Here is an 18,578-nt window from a genome sequence, read left to right on the forward strand (position 1 = left end):
CCAGAATAGCACTATCCCTGATCAATAGGCACCACCGTATGACCTTTCCAATTTGATAAACAGGAGTATCTGAATGATGGATAATTGCCCTGCCCTCGCCCGCGTCCAGTACCGAGGCTCAGTGTCACTACAAAAACCGTTCTATTCGTGCTGGGTTTATACAACAAATGCCTTCATTATAGGTGTAAATGGAACACTAACCAATCCCAGTATCAACGAAGCAGCTTCATGCCACATGGTGAGCCAAAAACCGACTCACGGCAACAACATGGCATTTGGTGAAAGTCGAGGGCGCTATGAATGACTTCATACTTTGCACATGAACAGCTGGTTGTTCATCCACACGTGACTAGCAAGACGGGCTCGTGCACACGCCACGTGGTCGTCTCTGAACGTGCCTTCAAGGTCGTTGAACAGTTTATGTTTCTTCGAGCTGGGGATGTTAGTGCTCATGGAAGACTGTATCTCGGCTTCCAGCTTTTGAGGGACAGAATTCGCTTGCTGCTTTCCAGCATAGCAATATTATACTGTTTTATATCGGACCAGAAAACTGTCTTTCCAGGCCCGCTCGAATGTTCTATTACTAATACCGTGTGAATCACCTTCCTGGGCGGGCATATGCGGCCGGTCGCATGCTGCCTCTAGCCATTGCATTTGGCTACGGCCACTATTTCACCTTCCGTGCTTATTTCTACTAGGGACTAACATAACCTGCTGTTGAGCTTTGAAACCTCGTCATTTCATTTTGTGTTTTACTTTCCACCTCTTAGCAGACAGTGCCACGACTTGCTTAGTATTTGTGGTACTAGCGCGAGGTTCGCTGTGCTCCTGGGATAGTGAGAGGAGCGCTCCTAGCCGCCCGTTAATGGGTGGCGGTTAGAACAAATTACTCACCCAATAGTGCAGAACATCGGTGCCATTCATTGGACCCTGGCGGTGTAGCGGTTTGCATGCTGGATCGACATTCCAGAGCCGCGGGTTCGACTACCGGCCGGCGGACTCCCATTTTCCACAATATATGGCGAAGACTGTCGCCAAGCTGCCCAGCGACTGTAGAATAATTGCCCACCAAAGCTGGAGTAGCCAAAAAAGAGCCTTCCCCAAACGCCTTGAACAGCTGGAACACTGGCTAGCCTTGCCAACCTCCGTGCACCGAACCCGTCCCTGAATGCTTCTGCTTCGAAACTGGATACATTATTTGGCACTTGGTGTTTTCCTCGTGGCTCAATACCGGAACAGCGTATACATACAGCAGAAAGTTCTGCTATATATAAGTTGCATAGTTAGCAGATACGGTCTGAGATAAAGATGACTGAATTGGTGGTAGCTGTCATGAATTTGGCACTCATATTTTATTATTCAATGCAGGGTCATGCTTTCAGTTCACTCCAGGCGTCGGGTGGCAATTGGTGGTTGGGCAAACCCTATGTAGACCCTAACTGAACTGTAAGCTATACTGCTCGCGTGGGCACTGCATCCTCTCCAAATACGTAGTTCAGTTTTCATAGCTTAATGTAGGTAGCAAAGTTCTTAGCCATGGTAGCCTGTTCTTGAAGCTATAGGATGTGCCATGGATCATTTGCTTAAAATGACTCATCGCATGACCGGGGAACTCTAAAAATAAACATAACTTCACATTTCACTATTTCTAGTACAAAAAAACTTCTTTCTCTTCAGCATTTGTTACCAACGTGGCTAGGTAGTTATATCAACGTATCTTTGTGACGGAAAAACGCAAGTTTGTAAATTATGCCTACAGAAATCACGCTAAAACCGCATTGTAGCCCGCAATGCCCAGTTATGGCATGCGGGCTCTTTAACCCTGGGAGTTGCACACTTACTGCCTCAAAAGTGTCAGCTCTAGCCCCGTGTCTGGCCTGGTGCAATCGGAAGAGCATGACCGACGGCAGTCAAGACATCACCGCCGCGCAAGCCGATGCTCTGTGTTCAAGTGGACATCGCAAACACGCACAACGCACACACGCTTGTGTTCGCGGACGCACCCTTGCCGTGACTGACCTAACGCACAACACGCGCCAGCCACGGCCGCGGTGTGACGTCATCCATCGGCCACGGCGCCGGCACCACAGTGGACGTCAGCCATCGGGCGCGGCGTCCACACCACTGACCTTGACCTTCTTCAGCCGGAGGCCGAGCTTGTCCCGGACAGAGTTGGCCTTGACGAACGGCGTTCGCGGCGGGCTGGCCGACAGCACGCGCTCGGGCGGCGGGCTGGACGGCTTCTCCTTCTTGTCCCCCGATTTGAAGATGTCTGCCGGCGGCGGCGCGCGCGCTTTGTCACCGCTTGCAGCGAGATCACAACCAGAAACGCAGTGACCGCGCTCGTGGCTCCTACGCAAAAATATCCCGTCACGGGGAATATGCAATATGTGCGGTCAGCAACTTTGTGACAATAGCTGACCGTGCCTTCCTTCATGATAGCTTAGATAATAGTTACCGGTCTACAAGTTGCCACCATACATTTAGATGACGAGGTATGAAAACCATTCACCGATACCAAGCCCCAGCGCTCGGGCAGCCCAGCTCACCCGAGATGGCCTGGATGATGCTCTTGCGCCGCTCGCGCTTCTTCTTGGTGTCGTGGCCGGCGCTGCCCGTGTCCGAGCGTCCCTCGGGCCCGGGCCGCTCGGGGCTACGCGACAGTGAGCGGCTGCTCGAGAGGTCGGGGCTGGCCGCGTCCGACGCCGCCACCGCCGCCCGCTCCAGCACGCTCGGCGTGCTGCGGCTGAGCGCCGCGCGCAGCGCGCCCGGCCGCGCCGGCGGCGACGTCGGCGAGAACAGCGCCAGCGCGGCGGCCGGGTCGCGCGGCGGCTTGGGCGGCGGCGGGCCGGCCGGCAGCGCGGCGCCGGCCGACGGGCGCCGCCGCGGCGCCGGCGGCGTCTCGGGCGGCGCCGTCAGCGGCGGCGGCGGCGGCGGCGCGCGGCTGGCCAGCGCAGGCGATGAGAGCCGCTTACGCAGCTGCCGGTCGGGGCGACTTGACGCGACTCAGCACCAGGTCACGCACTACGCTGCCCTGCTGGGCGCGCGCGCCGGCCGGCCGCTGCCCCACCACGATCGCCGAGTCGGTGGGGCTGCGCTGCAGCAGCAAGCGCGCGCTCGCCTGCTCGACGATCGGCGACACACGGATGCCGGCGTGAGCGGGCGGCGCGGGGGCGCGCGGCGGGGGTCGCCGTAGTCGCCGCCGGCACGCGCGTCAGACCGACGGCGGTGGTGGCGGGCCCGACGGAGAGCGGCCGCCGCCCGCCGCTCGCCGGTTGCGCCCGGTTCAGGGCCGCCGCCGCCGCCAGCCGGGGGCCGGCCGCCACCGCCGGCATCGAGTTCCGCTCGGGCCCGTTCTTCGTCACTGCACGGTTCCTGTACGTCACCACCTTGCCGGCGACGCTGCTGTCTTTGGTGGGCTTCTGAGCGCCGACGCCCGACGACGACCTGCTTCCCTCCCGTCTTCGGTTTGTGGCAGCGCCGGTGGCCGCCGTACTGACGGCCGTGGCAGGCTTCGTGGCCGCCGCCGCCGCCTTGGTATCGCCCGAGCTCTTGATGTACTTGGACTTGCTCTCGGCCAGCGCCTCGGCTGCCGAGCGCCTCTTCTCCTGCTGCCGCTCCGGCGCCTTGGCCGCGCTCCTGGCGACGACGGCAGCGGCTGTGGCGGCGCCCGGACGCACGGTCGTCTTCGTCTCAGCCCTGCTGCTCGTGTCGGTCAGCCGCCGGCGAGGCTCCCGCCGCTCCTCCCGTCCAGCGACGGCAGGTAACACTGGCACTGGCTCCGACTCCGGCTTCAGCTCCGGCCTCAGCTCCGGCCTCAGCTCCGGCTTCAGCTCCGGCTTCAGCTCCGGCTCCGACACCGGCGGTGCGGACGACAGCGCCGGGCCGACGCCACCGGTGCCGGCCGCCATCTCCTCCGGGAACACGTACTCACAGTGACCGAGGTTTCTGATCGGCGGCAGTGGTTCGGCGGCCGCGCCGCCGCCCTCCTCGCCGCTGGCACTGTTGTCGGCGAAATCCAGCTCGTCGAGCTCATCGCGCGCGGGCGGCGCGGCCGGCTCGCTGGGCGAGTCCTCAGGCAGGTCGGGCACGTCCTCGAAGTCGCTGAGCGTGGCCAGGTTGGCACGCTCGGCGCACGCGCCGCCGCCGCGCCGCTTCGTCACGAAGCGGTCGTCGATCTGGAAGTGGCGCGGTACGTCGGCCACGCTGCCCACCTCCGACTCGTGCGCCCAGTCGGACAGGTCCAGCTCGGTGGCGTCGCGCGCCGCCGACTCGGCCGGCGAGTCGAGCGAGTCGGGCTGCTCGGCCGCCGGCGCCGCCGCTGGTCGGTGCGCCGGCTCGCCGCCGCCCGGCGCCGGCGAGCCGCTCGAGCGCCGCCGCCGGATCTGCGAGAGCAGCGTGCGGTTCTCGTGGATCAGGCGCGTCACGTCGATGGCCGAGCTGCCGGCCGGCGGCGGCAGCGGCGACGAGGCGTCAGGCGCGAGTCCGGCCGGCTCTGCCCCGCTCTTGCCGTCCGGCGACGCCTCGACGGCCGATGCCTGGACATCGGGCTTGACTTGTCCGGCTCCAAATTCCCCGCTCTGCTCGCCGCCGACTGTCGTTACCGGCACAGCCGCAGCCGTGCGGCTGTCGGGGGGAGTCTGACGCGTCCCGACCGGCGGCGCGGCTGGCGGCTCCTCGCACAGGCCGTCGAACTTGCCCTGCAGCACGGTGACGTCCAGGTTCTCCAGCAGGGCGTCAAAGTCAGCCCGCGTGTCATCCAGCTTCGGGGCCGGCTCCAACCTGTCTACCGCGGCCTGGGCGGCCGCCGCGACCTGCATAGGCACCTCCAGCCCGCCGGGAACACTCGGCGACCTCGGCGCCGGCTTCGGTTCGGCAGCCAGGCCAGGCAAGAACGCACCGTCCTGATTCGATGGCTCGGGCTGATTGGTCTTCGGCACAAGTTTCACTACAGGCTCCTCAGATTCGGCTACAGGCTCTGACACCGACTCCGCGATGGGACTCTCTTCTGTCGCAGTTCGCCGGACGGGCTCCGGCGGTGGCGACTCCGGCGGCGGCGATTGCGGCGGTGGCGGCGGCGGCGGCTCGTCCGGCTCGTCCAGACTGGCCAGCCGGCTGTCCGGACCCTCCGTGCCGCCCGAGCTCAGCGACGAATGCACACTGGCCTCGGCCAGCGCCGCGGCGGCGGCGGTAGCGGCAGCGGTGGTGGCGGCGGTGGTGGCAGCGGTGGCGGCGGCAGCGGCGGCGGCGGCGCGCGCCTCACCGCTGGGCGACTCAACCGCCGAGACGTCCGTCAGACTCTCCTCCACCTCGGCCGAGTCCTGGCCGGCCAGCGGCGGCGCGGCGTCGTCCGCCAGCGCCGGGGCCTGCTCCGCCGGCCGCGGCGCCCGCTCCGGCGAGGCCCCACCCTCCGGACTCGCCACGTCACCCGGCGGCGGCGCGGCGGCGGCAGCCGGCAGCGGTGTCTCCGCACTGTCCACTTCCATCGCCTGTGGTTCGGCGGCAGGCGAGGCGAGCGGCGCGAACGGCGCGGGCGGCGGCTCAGCGCGCGCGTTCAGCAGGGGGCTGGCGACAGCGTCGAGAGGCGAGCGAGGCGGCGGCGGCGGCGGCGACGACGGAGACGGCGTCGCGCCGGCCGGCCGGCCCGCCAGCCGGCTCGAATACGCTGCCGACGGTGAGCCGAGCGTCTGTCGCACGGCGCCCGCGGGAGGCCGCGGCGCGGCCGGCGCCGCCGCCGGCCGCGCGCCCAGCAGCTTCTGCGTCTCCGAGATGCGGCTCATGAAGGTTTTGACGCGGCTGTCGAGGTCGGTGGTCGACTGCGACTTGCTGGGCGCGTACGGCGCCGCCTGCTCCGTCAGGTATTTGCGCTTCAGCTCCAGCGAGCTCTTCCAGGCGATTGCCTCGCTTGACTCAGTGCGCTGGATCAGGTAGGGCCGGTGCGGCAGCGCGCTTTTGCGCGCCTCGCGGATTATTTTCGCCACCGAGTCTTCCTCCTCTTCCTCCTCTACGGCCGCCGGCTTCGGCTCTGGCTGCTTCTGGGGCGCGGCGGCGCGCGGGCGTGCGTTGGTGTTCTCGATCGTCTTGGCCCTGACCTTGGCCGGCACCTGTTTGGTGCCCTCCGCAGCGGTGGGCTTGGGCTTGGGTTTGGCGGCGGTGCGGGCAGGCCCGCCCGGTGCCCGCGCCGGCACTGGCACCGGCGCCGCCGCCGCCGCCGCCGCCGGGTCCGGTGTGCCGCCGCTCTGCTGCTCGGCGCCGATCGGCTCCGGCCGCCGGCCGGGCTCGGGCGTCACCGGCGGCGACGCGGCGTCGCTGACAGCCGAGTTTTCGATGACGATCGTCGGCAGCGGCAGCGACGCCGACACAGGCGCGTCGTCAAACTCCGAGTCGGTGGCCACCTCGGTGGCGTCCTCGTCCTCCGAGGATGTCTCCGAGGACGAGTCCGAGTCGGAGGACGTCTGCGGCGAGGCAAGCGTTAGCAACGTGGGGTCAAACGTCGGCACAGGACCGCAGCATAGATCTCAGCCTCGCGTGCGATGTAAATGACTGATTTGGAATAGAGGTCACAACAAATTGTCCGCATAAAAGGACTTTGACAACATCTTTACAAAGACTGAAGAAAGGTAATACCAGAAAGGCGATGGCGCAGGATGGTGTGTTAAAATCTCAACGTTTTTGTTCCGCATGTAAGGAACGCGAGCTCACATCGCGGGTGACATTAGTTTGCCTACCTAAATGACCACAGTAGATCGCTGACAAATCCACACTTTTGACGGGCATTCGTTCGCCCAGACTTCTCCGATTTACACCTTCACTCAGTTAAGAATCAGACGGGTTTAGGATCGGCCAAATCCGTCGGAAAGATTTGAACACCATGCAGTCGCAGCCCATGCACTAGTCGATACGGGTGTTTCCACGCGCGTTACTGCCGGAGCCACGCCCCTGTTGGCCGCACCAATACGGGTCATCCCGCATGACCCTCCGCGGTCGCCCTCGGACCAGCGGCGGCCGCCGCCGTGCCCTCCGCCAGCGTCAGCGCCGCTGCGCCGTCCCCAGCAGCCGACAACAGAGCGCCTCGGTCTATACGGAGCCGTGCGCCAGCTTCGGCTCGCCTGACTACGGGTCGGAGCTCGGGCATCCGCAGGCGGTTATCAGAAGCGGTTAGCGCACGGCACGCGACCACGGGTGAGCACGCGGCACACGGGCACCTACTGTGGCCGGCGCGGCGGCCAGTCATTGGACGACGCAGCAGCCGCGCCGGCGCCGCTCGGTGCGGCGCGGCGAGCGTGGCGGCAGCGGCGGCCGCCCGCCCTCCGGGGTGGCCTCCGGCCGCTCCGGTGCCGGCCCGGGCGGCGGGGGCGGCCCGCTCGCCGGGGTGGCCTCCGGCCGCTCCGGTGCCGGCCCGGGCGGCAGGGGCGGTGACGGCGGCCGCCCACCCTCCGGGGTGCCCTCCGGTCGCTCCGGTGCCGGCTCGGGCGGCGGCGGAGGCGCCGGCGGTCGCCGGCGGTCCTCGGACGTGCCGGCGGGCGGGCATGTGGGCTCGGGGCGCGGCGCAGTCGCCTCGAAGGGCGTGCGAGTGGCTTCAGAGGGCGCCCCGTCGGTTATAGGGGACGCGCTGGCGATCTGAACGGTAGGCGACGGGCTAGACTGTCCTTCCACAGTTTCACGTGGAGCCGGGTGGCGCGTCCGTCCCGTGTTTCCCGATGGCGACTGGGTCCGGGAGGGCACCGCGTCTGTCTCGAGACGCTCCACCGGCGGGCTGTGTTCGGCGGGCGCGGCGGAGCAGCGGTCACCCTGCGCCCGAGGGATCCCGTTCTCGCACGGACGCCTCGGGGAGGAGCTCGTCGCCGAAGCAGCGGCAGCCTGAGCGGCCGCCTCCGAGGTCGACGTCTGGGGACGGTGCTCAGCACCACGGTCAGGCGCCTCTCCGGCGGTCTTGGGCGCGCAGGGAGTCGCGGGGGGTTCGACCACGCGGCGGTGCGCAGATGACGCCAGGGGACCCGACCTAGCCAATGGGGACGAACGTGGCTCGTCGAGGGCAGACGCGGGGGCGCTAGCTTCCGGGGCACCACGTCCACGGGCCTGAAACGGGGCGCAGCAGCAGATAATTGTCTCTCAAAGGCTTGTTGCGTGCACTGGCAACGCTACAGCTCCTGAAGACTCGCAATTTGTGTTCACCCTAATGTAGTCCAAAGACCGGACACCTCTGAAAGGCTACCAAGAAACGTAAGTGAAACATGAGCTGGCCAATTACGAGCATGTCCGTACTGAGCGAGGCTCTCCATCACATTTGCCAAAGCACTCCCTTCATTACCTGTGCTGCTAATGTCCCGGTCAAAGGCCTGATGCCGATCTACAGTTTCTCCAAATGGAGATTCCCGAACTGTCAGCGCCCCCCCCCCCCTCCCTCTCTCTCTCTCTCTCTCCCTCTCCCTCTCCCTTCCTCTCCTCTCCCTCCCTCTCCCTCTCCCTCTCCCTCTCCCTCTCCTCTCCTCCCTCATCCCTCCTCCCTCTCCCTCTCCCTCTCCCTCTCCCTCTCCCTCTCCCCTCTCCCTCTCCTCCCGTCTCCCTCTCCCTCTCCTCTCCCTCTCCCGTCCCTCTCCCTCTCCCTCTCCTCTTCCCCTCTCCTCTCCCTCTCCCTCTCCTCTCCCTCTCCCTCTCCTCTCCCTCCCTCGCCCTCTCTCTCCTCTCTCTCTCTCCTCCCTCGTCCTCCTCTCCTCTCTCCTCTCCTCTCTCCTCTCCTCTCTCTCTCTCTCTCTCTCTCTCTCTCTCTCTCTCTCGTCTCTCCTCTCTCTCCTCTCTCTCCTCTCTCTCTCTCTCTTCCTCTTAGAGATATACAGCGTCCGTGGCCAGCGTCCGCGAATATCTGAATAATTCCACGAATATGAGATTAACACGAATGTGCGAGGGACAAAGTGGCCAAATCACCTGAAGCGGCTGCTCTTGCCCGACTTCGGGATCACACCCGACTATCATGACAGCCACGACCTTGTTATTCATCAGCACACATCGCTGCTGTTCCCATGTTTAAATACGCCCGGTGCGATCAAGTACTGAGTGAACAAAACATGTGCCCAAAGTTTGGGTCCTCGCGACGTGTGGGAGAGCCCAAACCCAAAACCAGCCCTCATACCTGGACGTAGCATGCTCCGACTAACACTAGAAACCGGTGACTATTGCTCCATCGTGCAGATCTCTTCCGAACCTGAGCATACAACAAAAACTTAATTTCCCGATTCTGTCCGAGCACCCCCTTCCCTCCCCGGCCACATTGGCGAGCGCCGCAATGGTCTGCCTACCTCCACGTCGCTGGTGATCCCGTCCGCCTTCCCCCTCTCTCCTCAGCCGCTTTTGCGTGCCGTGGCGGTGTGCCCACATCTATGTCGCTGGTGATGCTGTCCGGCGGCCCCCTCTCCCCTCCCTCCTCAGCCGCGACGGCGTGCCCACCTCCGCGTCACTGGTGATTCCGTCCGCCCCCCCCCCCCCCCCTCCGCTTTCCTCAGCCGCGGCGGTGTGCCCACATCCGTGTCACTGGTGATTCCGTCCGCCTCCCTCCCCCCCCTCTCCTCAGCCGCGGCGGTGCGCCCACCTCCGTGCCACTGGTGTTTCCGTCCGGCCGCTCCCCCCTCCCCCTTCCTCAGCCGCGGCGGTGTGCCCACCTCGGTATCGCTGGTGTCGCCATGCTTGCTACTGCGGTTGCGTGACTTGAGCACGTCCTCGGCCAGGTGCAGCTCCTGCTGGCGCCGTTGCCGGGCCGACGCGTCGTCCTCCGTCTCCGACTGCGTGGCCGTGTCCGAATCTAGGGCCAGGTCAGAGGGGTGCCAGATCAGACCGCGTCCGTGTCCGTGGCCGTGTCCGAGTCTGGGGTCACGTCAGAGGGGTGCCAGGTCAGACCGCGTCCGTGTCCGTGGCCGTGTCCGAGTCTGGGGTCACGTCAGAGGGGTGCCAGGTCAGACCGCGTCCGTGTCCGTGGCCGTGTCCGAGTCTGAGGTCACGTCAGAGGGGTGCCCGGTCAGACCGCGTCCTTGTCCGTGGCCGTGTCCGAGTCTGGGGTCACGTCAGAGGGGTGCTCGGTGAGACCGCGTCCGTGGCCGTGTCCGAGTCTGGGGTCACGTCAGAGGGGTGCCCGGTCAGACCGCGTCCGTGTCCGTGGCCGTGTCCGAGTCTGAGGTCACGTCAGAGGGGTGCCCGGTCAGACCGCGTCCGTGTCCGTGGCCGTGTCCGAGTCTGGGGTCACGTCAGAGGGGTGCCCGGTCAGACCACGCGCCGCGACTCCCCGGTGGGCGCAGCTGGGCGGGGCAGCGGCTGACGTCAGAGGGGTGCCCGGTCAGACCACACGCCGCGACTCCCCGGTGGGCGCAGCTGGGCGGGGCGGCGGCTGACAGCCACCAGAGCCAGCCAACTTCGAACATCACCGTGTCACCTCCACAGCACCAGCCACCTGTCCGCTCATCAGGCGTGCGGCAAAACGACGGATGTTTCGGCGCCACGCGCCCCGAGTCGAGCTGCAACGAGATCCAACATGGGCAGAGCAAACGTTCACAGCATCCATCTGCCGCTTTTCCCTCTCCCGTACCCAGAACTCAGATGCGGTCCCCGTGGTCCCGCTGGCCCATGTACCAGCGCCCTCGGACTGGCACGGCCACGGGGGCCTCCCGAGTCGTGCCCCGACCCGGCAGCGTACCGTCTCCGTCGCGGTCCACGCCGTCCGACTCGTACAGGTCGCTGGGCTCGTCCAGCGCGTCCTGCGAGTGCCGGCGCCGCCAGCGTTCGGCCAGCCGCAGCGCCTCGTCCTCGTCCAGCGGCGCCTCGTACTCGTCGTCGCCGGACGACGACAGGTCGTTCTCGTCGCTGCCGGGGGCGGACAACGGTGAGCGGCGGTGGCGTGGAGGGGCGGGTGATCTGAAGAGCGCGGAGGTGTCCGTGGTCTATGGGTCGTCTGGAGAGCGGGGAGCGGTATGGAGAGTGTGGAGGGGTGGTTGGTCTGTAGAGTGTGGAAGGGTGGGTGGTTGTTGTTCATTGGTGTTTTCGGGCGCGTCGACTGCAATGGTCATTTTGCGCCCATAACGATGCTTTTACTTAATTAGTATGGTGTGAAAATGACTTGAAAATCAATATCTTTTAAGAACGAAAACAGTTGTTTGGAATCAAGAAAGGAAGAACTGTCCCCGGGCACATCGCTAACCGTCAGGGACGAAGCATCGCCGTTCTTCGATGAGGCACGGACACGATACAATAACATGGTGGACAGTGAAAACGGCACCACACCGCTGGCATAGGGGTCTGTCGGTTCCATGCAACAGATGGCCATGGGTGGCATATGTATGCCCAATACGCAGCCTACATAAAACCACCTCTTCCCACCGCACACTGCGAGAGTATGACGACCACAAGCCCAACTCGGTTTTTATCGCCCTGAGCATATTGAAGGGTGGGTGGTCTGGAGAGCGGAAAGGTATGGCTGGACAGCTGGAAGAGGTGGGTGGTCTGGAGAGTAGGGAGCAGTGGGTGGGCTGGAGAATGAGTGGGAGGAGTGGGTGGTCCGGAGAGCGGGGGGCAGTGGGTGGTCTGGAGAGTGAGTGGGGAGGGGTGGGTGGTCTGGAGAGTGAGTGGGAGGGTGGGTGGTCTGGAGAGCGGGGGGCAGTGGGTGGTCTGAAGAGTGAGCGGGGAGGGCTGGGTGGTCTGGAGAGTGGGGGGCAGTGGGTGGTCTGGAGAGTGAGCGGGGAGGGGTGGGCCGTCTGGAGAGTGGCGAGCAGTGGGTGGTCTGGAGAGTGGGTGGGGAGAGGTGGGTGGTCTGGAGTGGGGAGCCGTGGGTGGGCTGGAGAATGAGGGCAGGAGTGGGTGGTCTGGGGAACGGCGGCCGGGGCGACGCCCACTACAGCGGTTCGGCGCTGGTGGCGCACCATGCACGAATGGCGGCAAGCGCTCCTCCGGGCAGTGTGAGAAGGTGAGCTGATTCGACATGAAGCTGACAGTTCACAATGTGCAAATTTGCCTCTTCACATTTTCGCCAAACCATATAAGCAACCACTTTTCCAACAGCACGTCCTGCGCTGTCTTTTGAGAATCAACCACAGCCAAAAGGAGTTCATCCCAAACCTTACATAATGAATGTGCGAGCGGACTTGGACGTCATAAGCCGGCGCCAGACTGTCTTCCCTGGCCACACTGTTCCCTTACCATGGCCACACTGTTCCCTCACCAGTCCCCCCACCGCCCACCGAGCAGCCACTATTACTCACGCTCCTGGACGCTTACTCGTATGTCCCCGTTTCCGTGCACGTAAAATCCAAGCCTGATGACCCTCAGTGTCCATTACAGTGTATCCATCCTGCGCCTGTTGTCCAGTGAGCTTTACCCAGCCATTTCGACCCCCTAGTGGCCCCTCACATGGCCTGTGCCTCAGCACAGTCCCATGACCTCTGCCCAGTCTTGCTCTCACGACCTCGTTCACCACTTCTACCCGGTCTTCTCGCCCGTCCGGCGGCCTTTGCTCCCCGTGCCATGGCCTCTGCCCTGTCCTCCAGTTGGACTCGGCTGACCCGTCCCGTGAGCTCTGCGCCGCCCCACGCCCTCTGCCCTGTTCTCCAGTTGGACTCGGCTGACCCGTCCTGTGATCTCTGCGCCGACCCCGCGCCCTCTGACCTGTCCTCCTCGTCGAGTACGTCCTCGCTGGTGAGCTCGGCAGGCCGACATGCCGAAGTTGTGGTCGGTCCACTCATCCTCGTCCATCTCGGAGAGGCCCTCCTCCTCGGACTGCACCACCACGCTGTTCTCGAACTCGGCCCGCTCAGGCGTGGCGCCGCGCAGCGCCGCCGACGCCGGCGCCACCGACAGCGTCTGCTGCACAGGCGGCGTATGTCAATCACTCGGTGGCTCCCAACCCGCCGGCTCAGGGCACGCGGCTAAGTCTAAGCTTAGGGCGCTGTGGGTTGGTGGGGACCGCTTGTAGCTTGTCCTTAGGCAGCGGAGGGGGACAGAACAGGAGATTTAGAACTTGTACACCGTGTTGGGCACCACTGCCTTGTGAGGAGCCGACTGCGAAATGGCAATACACCAACACGCCGCTATACACACATCAAACCGCCAGAGCGACTGCAACATCACCGCCAACACCCTCCACACGGTCATCAGCTACCCACACCAACGCCACGCATCAGTCTTGTGAGCATTCCGCCCGGAGCGGAGCAGGCGGTCGTCAGCCCGTCCCGTGCGTCACGGCCCCGCCAGCGCCGCGTGCCAGCCTCACCGGCTTGTCGGGCGCGTCGGCGGGCTCCTCCGGGGCGCCCTTGCGCTGGTACTTGTACTTGACCAGCGAGTGTAGGCCGAAGTGGGGCATGCAGAAGAAGCGGGCCGAGTCCTGGTCGTATGCGTAGTTCACTGGGGAGGGCGGGCCGGTCAGACGGGGCGGCGGCCGTCCCGGCACACGGCACACAGGATACGGGACACGGGACAACAAACGCGGGAGGCGGGACAAGAGACGCGGGACAACAGACGCGGGACGAGGGACGCGGGACAGGTGATAAGTAGCGCGGGACACGGGCCACACGATATGGATCGTGAAACATGTGACAGAAGACTCGATGGAAAAAGGACGAGCGACAAGACATGGGGCACGCGGTACTGATGTCTTATTTCCCTCCTGTCTCACGCAGGACATGAGACAAGACTGCCGTCCAAAGGCAAAAACGCTTAAGAACCACCAGATAAAATGGCACTACGGCCTTTTTACCTTTCAGCAGCAAGGTAGGTATTTGATACACACACACACTGTATATATATATATATATATATATATATATATATATATATATATATATATATATATATATATATAAACGGCGTCACACAACGCGCATGAAGCACACGACATGGGAGGAGCACGGGGTGCATAAGACACACCATACACGAGACACCACACAGGACGCCGCACGGCAGCGCCGGCCGACACGAGACCGACATCAGCCTCCGCGCTCCACCTCAGGCCTGCCGGGATACACAGACCTCCCACCGCGCCGGCTCTGGGCACAACGTAACCATCTTAACAGGTGGGAGACGGAGCCCGATCGACTCTCGCGCCGCCGGCCACCAGCGCGTGTGGTCAGGACACCGTCGGAGGCGAAGGCCATCACGCGTGAGGGGCGGGTCTCCACCCAGAGGTCACCGGTCGGTGCAGCCACTCACTCATCTTGAGCACGGCGCCGCAGTACTCGCAGCGGAAGCAGTTGTGGTGGAAGAACTTGGCCTCTGCCGACATACGCTCCACCAGGTAGACGCGCTCGCCGCAGAAGTGGCAGGCCTCCGTCGCGCCGGCGTCCGTCTTCTCCTGGCGGCGTCGCGGGGAGGGGGGCGGGTTAGCGGACGCGCGTTACGACTACCTGCGGCGTCTGACCAAAGGCGTAGAGCCCGCCGGCTAAAGCGGCTGAAACGGCTGAAACGGATGCCAGCATGCACACACACACAGCACAAGGGAATACAGGTGGTTGGCGTTCCCAGCGCTACGAGCTAGTCCACACGTGCTGCCGCGGTACGTGGTAGTCTAACGCCATCGCACGGCTGATCATGCGTCACACTGATGATTGCCGAGCAGCCGAAGCACTATAAAGCCTCGCAGCTGGGGGCATATATACAGCGAAATCGCACACACGTACGTGAACAAACGCACCTCGGCAATGCTCTGCCACATCGCAGCACGGAAAGTCAGTTCGTTAATAACAGGTCGCGGCGGACTACTAAGGCATACACCCGCGACTCGGCGGCCGCCAGAAGCGTCACATCTTCTCCATCGCATGCAACAAACCGTCAATATCTCCCACAGTGACTCTGGTCACTCGAAAGACGCAGAGATGGTATAAGTGGTGTCAGGCTCAGTCAAAAGCAATCACATACAGTTGTGCACACCGCAAAGTGACGGTGGGGTGCGGGTATGCGTGCGGGCTTCTCACACATAATGGCGTCGCTATCAACTCCCCCCCTCCCCCCCGCCCTCCCTACATACCACTTCTCAGGCGATCTCAGCGCGCATGCATCATGTCCTTGTCGGGATTAGCGCGGCGCGGCCGGCACACTCTAAACAAAGCCGGTCGCCTCGCCTGATAGCGGACCGCCGAGAGGCCACTCGAGCAGCCCGCCCTGCGGCGCCTTATCGCTGTCTTGGCCAATGGGAGCTGACGGCTGGCCAGTCCCAATAAGGCTACCGCGTGCGCGGGGGGAGCGCTCCAGACCGCGCGCCAGTCAACCCCCAAGCCCCGGCTGGCGCAGCCGCGCGCGCGTGCGCGAGGCCCCGTGCACGCTAGCTTGGCCCGCAGTGACCTGGGAGGGCCACATGGGAAGACGTCGGACAGTCGGCCCGTGTGGCTGTGTCTGAACGGTAGGGCGGTGACCATGGGGAAGGCAGGCAGCGCCCGTCGGTCCCCGCTTTCCTGTGGTGGTTGTATGTCAGTCGATGTAACGGCGACTGTTTCGCCTCTGAGCTGACTCGATAGTGCACGCGTCCCAACCGCAGGCAGTTCTGCAGTGACCGGGGACCCCACAAGGGGCTCGACCAGGGCTTTCGGGCTCTCCCACTGCGCTCTGATCTTAATCGAATACTGGCGCGTTTGCACGAGAGGCTGTTTTGAATGGTTTTCATTAACCTGAAAATACCCAAAAGCAATCTCAGGTTTACGACTGTAATCACGTCACTTTCACCCACCACACCCAGCCGGCGGTTCGTGAACTAGCCCGGCGCACGCGACCTCGTAACAATTTATTACACCGCCGTATTCCGCGGGTCTCGCAGCAATGCATTATTCCGCGGGGTGTTCGCTGGAGGATTAGGCCCATTCACGACATTATGAGTCATGCCACTCGACCCTGCATTGTGTTGGACAGAAGGCTCGCGTGCGTTGAAGCAGTAAGGTCGGCCGATACCCGTGCCAGAGCGGCAGACCGGGTCAAGTCATGACACTAAAACATTTAACAAACAACCTACTGAAGGCCGACTCTATTGCTAAATGCGTATGTTCAGCCGCAAGATTCGAGCTGACCTCGGCGCGCCCTACGTGAGGCTCAAGTCTCACCTGTTATTGCTAAATGCGTGTGCTCAGCTGCAAGATTCCAGCTGACCTCGGCGCGCCCTACGTTGGGCTCAAGTCTCCCCTGCTGTTTAGGCGGTGACACCATTCGGCGTTTTGAGATAATAAAATATTTTACATATAACACTTTCATCGTATCAACAACCGGGCAAGTCGCTGCTACCAACTTACATAATCGTCAGTACCCATATAAGTCAAACTTTTATCTAAGTCAACGTTATCCAATCTCGATGATTTTTTCATCTAACATATTTGTAACAAAAACCAATACCGCTACCAATAAGACGTCATCCAATACCCACGAATATTGTTCCAAATAGGCAAGCGATGACAATGCCATCTGATGTCTGCATTTTTGTCACATGCCACTGTTCGTCTGCATATCTCCATAAACGCCCTAAACGCCGCGGGGAAGAGGTTTAGGGATGGACAAAATAACAATCTACGATCTTTTTTGCGATCTTATGCAAAACCCTTTTTATCACTTATAAAGGAGACATAGTAGACATCAGAACTTTATGAATTATAGTTCAAAACGCAAAATAAGCACTAATAAACAACCACTGGACGGTAAGAAACGTCAAAAACAGCAAACGAGAAAATATTAGTCCCTGTAAGTTCCCTGAGCCCCCCCCCCCCCCCTTGCTTTGTCACTGCTCCCGAAACCGAGGGTCAGCCGTGCTGCTGTAAGCGTGCTGGCTCAGTGCGGGTAGCTGTTTCATGCAAGCCGCAACCAACAACAGAAGCTTTATTAATATGAATAAGGTAGGCACAGGTAAGCAGAACACAAGCAAATATACGAAAAGACGAAGCTATGGCAGCGGTGTAAGTATTACTCATGAAAGTTGGATGTTTTGCCATGAGTAATACCCCGCAAACCATATCGTCAGTGAAATTGCAGCAAACTGCACAAGTGTTCCATACCGCACCAGAGCGTCAGAACATGGCCTTATTGTTGCAGAACACGTACAAAGTCATACGTCACCGTCCTGATTTACAAGAGAACGCAGGCTAAGATCATACATTGGTCGGAGACAGAGAGACGGTGCGGCTCCATCCATCTCCTACGGGCGCTTTGGCGATATCAATTGCCGTGAGTCGCTCTAATGCTCCACAAGGTCGATAATGTTAACGACCATAAAAGAACCGTGAGGTGATGCCATTCGTGTGGTTACCCGTTAAAAGGAAAAAGAGCATGATAAATTATAAAATATCATGATCATAACCCGTCATGGTCATAAATATCACTTTTTTATCACTTTAAGGTTTTGAATACGGCAACGCACACCATATCTCCCTGAGCATAGATACTGGCGGTAACAAACAGGACAGAGAGCATTATCATGCAAAACTGAACAACACCAACGTGCAGGGAGCCAACGAACTCTACCTGTCACCGTGGCAACTCAGGCAGATCTGACTAAGCATTCCACCACCAACACCGCATGCTACCTTAACATGTTATTCATCGAGAGCAAGAGAACATGCCATCCTGCCACACCCCTTGACCGCTTCGAATACACAGATGCCTCCGGCGCCACCTCCATCGCCTCTAGCGCGCGCGGAACGTGTCGTAGCAGACGAGCCAGAAGCCGACGAGTGCCAGGGCGTAGCATGCGCATGCGACGAGGCGGGCGGGCAGGCGGCGCGCGGCGGCCGCCAGCCGGCGGCATACCTTCTCCAGCGGCAGCCGGTCACGCGCCAGGAACTGCTGCGCCATCTGTGAGACGCGGTTGGAGCCGCGCTGGCCCACGTCGCGCGTGGTGCCCTCGCGCAGCTTGAGCTCCAGTCGGCGCAGGTGCTGGTCGATGTCGGCGTACTTGCGCAGCGTCTCGGGCGCCACCGTGCCGCGCTCCGACAAGTTGCGCATGGCCTGGTACTGTCGGCCGGCCGGCACAGGGGGCGCTAGAGGCGCGGCAGGCTCGCGCCGACGCCGCCGCCCCACCCCGCCACGGGCAGTCACCGCGCCGGTCCCGGGAACCCGAGCGAGGACAGGGAGAAGAAACAGCTGTTTTGAAACGCAGCGACTCATTTCAGAGAAGTGCTCGTACACCTGACGTACGTCGAGAGGTATACAGATATTAACGTTGCTCGCATGCCATAAGCAAATTTAAAGCGGTGACCGCTTCCGTTATATTTCCTTCGCCTTGTTTGTCTTGTTTGACTTAATATTCCCACTCCAAGTTCCCTTCGGAAAGCAGATTGTCGACATGTAAAAAGATAACGTGCGAGTAGAAGAGATTGTGCACTTACTTAAAAAAGGTCTCTTACAACTTAGGACGCTATCACAGTTTATGGTTTGAGTCGAAGACTAGTGACTGCACGCGCGGGCTGGTGATCCGAAGACGTCCTAACAGGACTTCGAGGTTGATGACCAACTTTATATGGAAAGACCATTGATTGGTGACTTCCTGAACACGCGGTCAGTGACTGGCCGAACGCAAGCCCCCAGGCCGTCGGTGCCTGCCCGGGGGGGGGGGGGGGGCGGCGTCTGAACGTGTCGCG

General features: G+C 61.9%; 1 protein-coding gene across 1 annotated transcript in view; it reads right to left on the minus strand.

The window, feature by feature from the left end:
• The window catches only part of LOC119108074 (protein-methionine sulfoxide oxidase mical3a), a 42,235-nt gene that overhangs the window by 5,278 nt on the left and 18,379 nt on the right, over window positions 1-18,578 (minus strand). The window contains exons 13-25 of the mRNA XM_037231654.1: window positions 17,749-17,952; window positions 14,182-14,323; window positions 13,247-13,377; window positions 12,643-12,840; window positions 10,682-10,848; window positions 9,657-9,858; window positions 5,697-6,455; window positions 5,264-5,321; window positions 4,656-4,786; window positions 3,891-4,298; window positions 2,984-3,121; window positions 2,550-2,724; window positions 2,130-2,272 (exon numbers count right to left, since the gene is read on the minus strand). Coding sequence (XP_037087549.1) covers window positions 2,130-2,272; window positions 2,550-2,724; window positions 2,984-3,121; window positions 3,891-4,298; window positions 4,656-4,786; window positions 5,264-5,321; window positions 5,697-6,455; window positions 9,657-9,858; window positions 10,682-10,848; window positions 12,643-12,840; window positions 13,247-13,377; window positions 14,182-14,323; window positions 17,749-17,952 — 2,856 coding nt within the window. The remainder of the gene's footprint in view (window positions 1-2,129; window positions 2,273-2,549; window positions 2,725-2,983; window positions 3,122-3,890; window positions 4,299-4,655; window positions 4,787-5,263; window positions 5,322-5,696; window positions 6,456-9,656; window positions 9,859-10,681; window positions 10,849-12,642; window positions 12,841-13,246; window positions 13,378-14,181; window positions 14,324-17,748; window positions 17,953-18,578) is intronic.

Source organism: Pollicipes pollicipes, unplaced genomic scaffold, assembly GCF_011947565.3.
Source record: "Pollicipes pollicipes isolate AB1234 unplaced genomic scaffold, Ppol_2.1 Scaffold_6686;HRSCAF=7923_pilon_pilon_pilon, whole genome shotgun sequence".
NCBI lineage: Eukaryota > Metazoa > Arthropoda > Thecostraca > Pollicipedomorpha > Pollicipedidae > Pollicipes > Pollicipes pollicipes.